Source organism: Acipenser ruthenus, chromosome 26, assembly GCF_902713425.1.
Source record: "Acipenser ruthenus chromosome 26, fAciRut3.2 maternal haplotype, whole genome shotgun sequence".
Classification (NCBI taxonomy): Eukaryota; Metazoa; Chordata; class Actinopteri; order Acipenseriformes; family Acipenseridae; genus Acipenser; species Acipenser ruthenus.
Genome location: NC_081214.1, coordinates 12,084,504 through 12,091,757, shown reverse-complemented (window position 1 = coordinate 12,091,757; position 7,254 = coordinate 12,084,504). Strand labels below are relative to the sequence as shown.

General features: G+C 38.2%; 1 protein-coding gene across 4 annotated transcripts in view; it reads left to right on the top strand.

Moving 5' to 3' along the window:
• The first annotated feature begins 2,203 nt into the window (after positions 1–2,203).
• LOC117430902 (U2 snRNP-associated SURP motif-containing protein) overlaps positions 2,204–7,254 on the top strand; it is a 28,846-nt gene continuing 23,795 nt past the window's right edge. The window contains exons 1-8 of one of the 4 annotated variants that reach the window (XM_059000876.1): positions 2,204–2,357; positions 3,323–3,404; positions 3,817–3,931; positions 4,046–4,158; positions 6,111–6,178; positions 6,280–6,377; positions 6,636–6,700; positions 6,816–6,981. In XM_059000876.1, the coding sequence (XP_058856859.1) occupies positions 3,327–3,404; positions 3,817–3,931; positions 4,046–4,158; positions 6,111–6,178; positions 6,280–6,377; positions 6,636–6,700; positions 6,816–6,981 (703 nt within the window). In that variant the 5' untranslated portion in view covers positions 2,204–2,357; positions 3,323–3,326. Of the gene's footprint in view, positions 2,358–2,711; positions 2,756–3,155; positions 3,172–3,319; positions 3,405–3,816; positions 3,932–4,045; positions 4,159–6,110; positions 6,179–6,279; positions 6,378–6,635; positions 6,701–6,815; positions 6,982–7,254 lie in introns of those variants that run through there. The other 3 variants (XM_059000875.1, XM_059000874.1, XM_059000877.1) reach the window with 3 other exon arrangements.

The window sequence follows — 7,254 nt, the reverse complement described above, 5'->3', positions numbered from 1 at the left end:
GGGAGGTACTATTAAGGCAAGAGCAGCACGAGCTAGTCTTCAAGGCAACATCATTCTTACCCCTTACCAGCTGTGTGAATGGGCAAAAGTACACGTAACCTGTGTGCAGGTCATGTTCGTCTCTCAAGAACAGGTTGAAGAGAACCACCCTCTCCTTAATGTCAGGTATGACGACGCCCTAGCCATCACCGGCTCCAGGGAAGCACACCACTTTGTACCCAATACCCCAAGCAAGATAAAGGTCTCATTTACCAGTGAAAGTACGGAATTCCCTGTGGTGACAGTGCTGAAAGGTGCAGTTATCCAGGAGGGTCCAGCTCAGCTGCATCTACAAGTTGGTGACGGGGTGAAGGTGCTGTATGACAATAAAATGTTCCCTGGAGAAGCTGAAAACGTCTCTGATGATGGAGCACAAGTGAAGGTGATGCATCCTGCCGGACCGAACACCTTCAAGTGGCCCTTCTGAGGACAGACTGTTCTATGAATGGAAGAAGAACATTGTGAAGAAAATGTCGCTCCCCGTTCCAGTTCACGCACGCAGTAATTTTAAATTTGATGATTACTGAACTTTGTGATGTGTGGTTTCTATAGCAATTGTTAACCAACCACACTCTGCATGCAACTTTTAAAATGTTTAAGATACTTTCTTTTTAGCGAAGTTATATACGTGTCATAAGAACTGAGATTTTTAGTTTGATTCCAGTAGGAGTAGATGTGAAATTCTAGTGACTGGAAGTTGTTAACCCTTGAAGTTCCTTAAGTTTAGCATGGTAATCTATTTTTTTTGTTTTCTATCAGTTTGTAGTTTTTAAAATGCACCTAAGTGAGGTTTTGGTAGTTTCAAATGTGTCACTGTAACAAAGAAATTTAAGTTCCACACGCAAGTTCATAACCCCTCAGCTCCAAGCTAGTGCCAGTGGAAGCACACTCTCACTTTTTACCTTAGATCTAACCCCACATAATGCAAAATTGAAGAATAACACCAGTTTGGTTAGGACTATGTGGTACTTAACCTCAACAAAGTGGCCATAAGCAATGCTCAAATGCATGACAAATGCAACTTCAAAAATCTGCCAAAAATAAAACATCTGCAAATACCAAAATGTTCTGCTTGATTCTTGTAGATCTTGGGCTCCTGGTATTTTTTTTTTCTCGAAAGCCCTATTCATTATGAGTCAAACAAGGCAGCGTCTTCGTTGAGCCCAGGGTGTGTTTCCTGGTCAGGGTCACCTTTTCACTTTTGGTTGACCTTTGCCAGGTCACAGCTCAAAGGGGAAATAAAAATAAAAAAAAAACATTAGCATTTCTGAACTCAGCGGGCCCAAAAACTTCCAGGTGAATTTTTCTAGCAAAATCTGAGACGTCGGGCAACGGCTCTGGTTGAGTTGGTGTGGAATGACACACGTGTACATGTGGGTGATCATTGTGAAACTACACTATACTAACCTTTGAGCTGCTAAACAAAAATCTAACATTTATACAAAGTGGCTTAACGATAATATATAATACAGTTTAAAAAAATCAGTTCAAGATTATTTTCTTTTTACTTTGTACATACCCCCTATGATCCTTAGGAGAACCTTGGGTGTACGCGTATCCCTGGTTGAAAAGCCCTGGTCGAAATACATCTATTTTGTAGCAAAGACATTTTTATTTTTGCATTTCATTGGCACAAACAAGCTAAAAAACAATACTGACAAGTTACTTCTCATCAGCTATATATATATATATATATATATATATATATATATATATATATATATATATATATATATGATGTTATTTTTCCCACTCACTGACCGGCACAACACAAACACTGCCATTACAATTAAATGAACTTCCTGTGCAACAAGTATTAGGGCCCCACCTGTGCCACTCATTCACATTCTATGCGGCTCAAACTCTATGTGATCTTATAGTGTTGAGGCAGTCAAAGCAAATCTGAAGTCTGCAGCAATTCTATAGAGATCAGAGGGCAACAGGCATGATGTCACAGTGCATCTGACATCTTTGTAAAGGAAGAACATTATGTAGAAGTCTAGAACATCATCTAAAATAAAAAGAAAATCTACATTTAAAACCACCCTTCCCATTTCCTAACTCCAGATTGCCCTAAATTGAAAATATTCTATATCGGCGGGAAAATCTCTGATCTGTCAATACTGTTTGCTTTCAAGCATGCATCGTATGCCCGCGATACATTCTGAGAAGTAAAGGTAGGACGCCCTTCGACGCTCATTGGCTGAGAGGTAGAGTCACGTTGTGTTACGTCGGGAGCACCTACAGTTTAGCCAGTTCAACATGGCGGATTAATAACAATTGTTATTACGTTTGGACAACATCTGAGTTACAAATCTGTAAGTTTTTACTGAATATTTATGCAGTGCTGTATTTGTAGTTATTGTAGAAGCGTATGCTGTGTCATAACTGAGAAATGAAAACAGGATCCAGGCATAGCATAGTACGTGCTACAGAGCCTGGAGAAAAGAGGGGGTGGGGGCGCAACAAACGAACATGTACGACTAGCAACAACAGTACCGTGTGTGTTTTACTGCTCAAACAAGACTGTTGTGTTTGATACGGCTCAATTGCACTTTTATATAGTGCAATACTCACAGTGAATATGTTTTAGTTCATACGTAGCGTGATTAATATTTGATACATTCTGTTTTGTACTGACCGCAGACAATGACTGAGGGGAGAAATACAATAAAAAAAGCCACGTAATGTTACCGGTGGTACTCCATTACGGCAGGTATCCGTCATTGTAAAATCAATTGCAGTCGCTATCAACACGTTTAAGAGCCTGCACGAATCCCAGCTGTTATTTGCATGTGGTTAAATGTTAAGTATTGTATTCAAGTGCTTCCGGTTCATGTACGTCGTAATTCAGTGTTGGTTAATTCTGAAGTAATGTTGACTACATGTAAAGCAAATCGTACTGATATCATAAAAACGCATATTTAAACTGATTCATAAAGTGTATATGTACAAAATATACATAGTAATCATCATGGTATAAACTTAGCCGTGCTGTGTTGTCATGCAGTGGCCCTTTTAAAAGCGTGTACTGTATTTGTACAGGGGATCTGTATTGCAGGGGCCAGAGGGCTGCTGCCTACCCTCATCTACACGGGTTTTTTTTCCCCTTTTAAAACCACACAATTTAAGGTATTGACTGGTCCTCAGAGGGGGACCTGCAAGACACTTGAACCAAAAATACTTCTTCATCATTTGCGTCATGTATTGCAAAACATTTTTTTATTTTTTTGCTGTGTCTGTAACCTATATGTAGACCTATATATTTTTTCTCCACCAGTAGAAAAATGGCAGATCGCAAGCTAAAAGCCTTTGGCACTAAAAGGACATTAAGTAAAAAGGAACAAGATGAACTTAAGAAAAAGGTAAGTGACATTTACAAACCCTTTGTATGTTGTGTTTTCCATGCTGTTTAATATGTTGTTAATGTGCAGTTTTTATCCCCATAAAAGTAGAGGAGTCCATACATTACATGTCATTCTTTATTGAGAGGATCAGAATCTGTAAAGAGGTCTGACTGTCCTACAGTTTTACATGTAAAGCACATTTTAACATGCGCCTCGGTCTTGGGGCTTTACACTTTTCATAAGACTGACAGACTTTGTATTTACAGCCATGCTGGGGGATGTAGGTCTTTTTAAGCTGTTGTTTGAAGTGTTATGCTGCAGTGTCTAATAAATAGGTAGTGCTGTACACACACACACACATTAAGTAAGGTAATGCATTGTTCACTCAAATGTTGTGTTGAGTGTTTTTATCAAACTCATCTGTGTTTAGGAGGAAGAAGAGAAAGCTGCAGAAGTGTTTGAAGAATTTTTAGCATCCTTTGATGGTAGTGATGACAGCACTGTGAAGACCTTTGTGCGAGGGGGCATTGTAAATGCAACAAAAGGTACAGAATATGAGTGTTGAAATCCTCCACTTCTTAAAACATGGTTTGTTTGATATAGCTGGTAAAATGTGTGAATCCAAAACTGCTGTCCTTTTTATTTATTTTACATTACAGAGGAGGAAGCCGCAGAAATTAAGAAGAACAAACTATACCGGCCAGCGACGAAATTAACTCCAGTGCAGCAGAATAATGTTTTATCAACACCATCTTCTGACTCAAAGAAACCTGTATGTACCATTGGTTGCCAAATTTTCTAAATCTACTGATGTATCCAAACCAGGCTGACCGTTTCTCTGGGAACCGGCCTAATTTTTGTGTTACAAAATTATCGTTAATTTTGAGCTAGCAATGCACTCGTGGCTACGGCTCAAAACCAAGTCAAGACATATTATTGTGTGGTAATATATATATATATATATACAGACGTGCTCAAATTTGTTGGTACCCTTACAGCTCATTGAAATAATTATTCATTCCTCCTGAAAAGTGATGAAATTAAAAGCTATTTTATCATGTATACTTGCATGCCTTTGGTATGTCATAGAATAAAGCAAAGAAGCTGTGAAAAGAGATGAATTATTGTTTATTCTACAAAGATATTCTAAAATGGCCTGGACACATTTGTTGGTACCCCTTAGAAAAGATAATAAATAATTGGATTATAGTGATATTTCAAACTAATTAGTTTCTTTAATTAGTATCACACATGTCTCCAATCTTGTAATCAGTCATTCAGCCTATTTAAATGGAGAAAAGTAGTCATTGTGCTGTTTGGTATTATTGTGTGCACCACACTGAACATGGACCAGAGAAAGCAAAGGAGAGAGTTGTCTGAGGAGATCAGAAAGAAAATAATAGACAAGCATGGTAAAGGTAAAGGCTACAAGACCATCTCCAAGCAGCTTGATGTTCCTGTGACAACAGTTGCAAATATTATTAAGAAGTTTAAGGTCCATGGAACTGTAGCCAACCTCCCTGGACGCGGCCGCAAGAGGAAAATCGACCCCAGATTGAACAGAAGGATAGTGCGATTCGTAGAAAAAGAACCAAGGATAACTGCCAAAGAGATACAAGCTGAACTCCAAGGTGAAGGTACGTCAGTTTCTGATCGCACCATCCGTCGCTTTTTGAGCGAAAGTGGGCTCCATGGAAGAAGACCCAGGAGGACTCCACTTTTGACAGAAAAACATAAAAAAGCCAGACTGGAATTTGCTAAAATGCATATTGACAAGCCACAATCCTTCTGGGAGAATGTCCTTTGGACAGTTTTGTCAAAACTGGAGCTTTTTGGCAAGTCACATCAGCTCTATGTTCACAGACCGAAAAATGAAGCTTTCAAAGAAAAGAACATCATACCTACAGTGAAACATGGAGGAGGCTCGGTTATGTTTTGGGGCTGCTTTGCTGCGCCTGGCACAGGGTGCCTTGAATCTGTGCAGGGCACAATGAAATCTCAAGACTATCAAGGCATTCTGGAGCGAAACGTACTGCCCAGTGTCAGAAAGCTCTGTCTCAGTCGCAGGTCATGGGTCCTCCAACAGGATAATGACCCAAAACACACAGCTAAAAGCACCCAAGAATGGATAAGAACAAAACATTGGACTATTCTGAAGTGGCCTTCTATGAGTCCTGATCTGAATCCTATCGAACATCTATGGAAAGAGCTGAAACTTGCAGTCTGGAGAAGGCACCCATCAAACCTGAGACAGCTGGAGCAGTTTGCTCAGGAAGAGTGGGCCAAACTACCTGTTAACAGGTGCAGAAGTCTCATTGAGAGCTACAGAAAACGTTTGATTGCAGTGATTGCCTCTAAAGGTTGTGCAACAAAATATTAGGTTAGCGGTCCCATCATTTTTGTCCATGCCATTTTCATTTGTTTTATTTACAATATTATGTTGAATAAAAAATCAAAAGCAAAGTCTGATTTCTATTAAATATGGAATAAACAATGGTGGATGCCAATTACTTTTGTCAGTTTCAAGTTATTTCAGAGAAAATTGTGCATTCTTCGTTTTTTGTGGAGGGGTACCAACAAATTTGAGCATGTCTGTATGTATATATATATATATATATATATATATATATATATATATATATATATATATATATAAATTACACATATATAGGGCTTGATTAATAATGAAATAGTGGAATTTTAATATTTTGTTTTGTCTGTCAGTTTATAAAGAAGAAAACGGAAGAGAAAAAGAAAAGTAACCTGGAACTGTTTAAAGAGGAACTCAAACAGTAAGTATTTGCACGATACCTTGCAGTCTTTTTTGATTAGGGCAATGCGATTTCCACACTATAAAATCAACCTTGAAAAAAAAAAAAAATCTACATTTTAGGATACAGGAGGAGCGTGAGGAGCGATACAAAAGAAAAAAATGTACATCCGAACCCGGCAGCTATGGAGACATGGAAATGCAGCCGCCTCGACGGTCATGTAAGATAGAATTTCCTAACCTGCTTGACAATACTAGAAGTATGAAGATATTCAGCTTATCATGTAAATGTATAAAGATTTGATATGTACCATAATGCATGGTATGATCCAGGTTGTCTATATTGTATGGTTTTTATTTTATCAGTTGTCCTGACCTTTATTTGCTTGGTACATTGTCACTGCTCCAAGGTATATTTAGAAAAAAAAAAAAAAAAAAAAAAAAGATCTACCACTGAACCACTTTCTTTTGTCTCCTAGTGTTTGATGATGATTTAGGAGACCCGCACACAACCAATTTGTATATCGGAAGCATTAACCCAAAGGTAATATGTATAGTTTGTTTTATTTATATATATACACATACTGTATGTATGTGTGTGTGTGTGTGTATATATATATATATATATGCCACAAGACTTACACAAATCTTTTTTCTAGATGAATGAAGAAATGCTTTGTAAGGAGTTTGGCAAGTTTGGGCCATTGGCAAGTGTGAAGATTATGTGGCCACGGACTGATGAGGAGAGAACAAGGGTTAAAAATCGTGGATTTGTAGCTTTTATGACCCGAAAAGATGCAGAAAGAGCACTACAGGCACTGGATGGTAAGTGGTTATCTGTGTATCAGCAGGTGCATGATTAATAACATTGACCCTCTCGTCATACATTCAGTGCAGTCACACACATTGGTATCTGCTCCATTGATATCTATAAAGTGCTCCTATTCCTGGCAGTGAAAGTCGCATTATAGAGTATTTGTCACTGGTCCTTATTTGCTACACTTTTAGTGAAAAATATGTGCCATTTATTTGAAATATACCTTTTCAAAAGTAGACTGGTTAATATGAAGGCCTCTGTACAACAAACTTAGACCCATT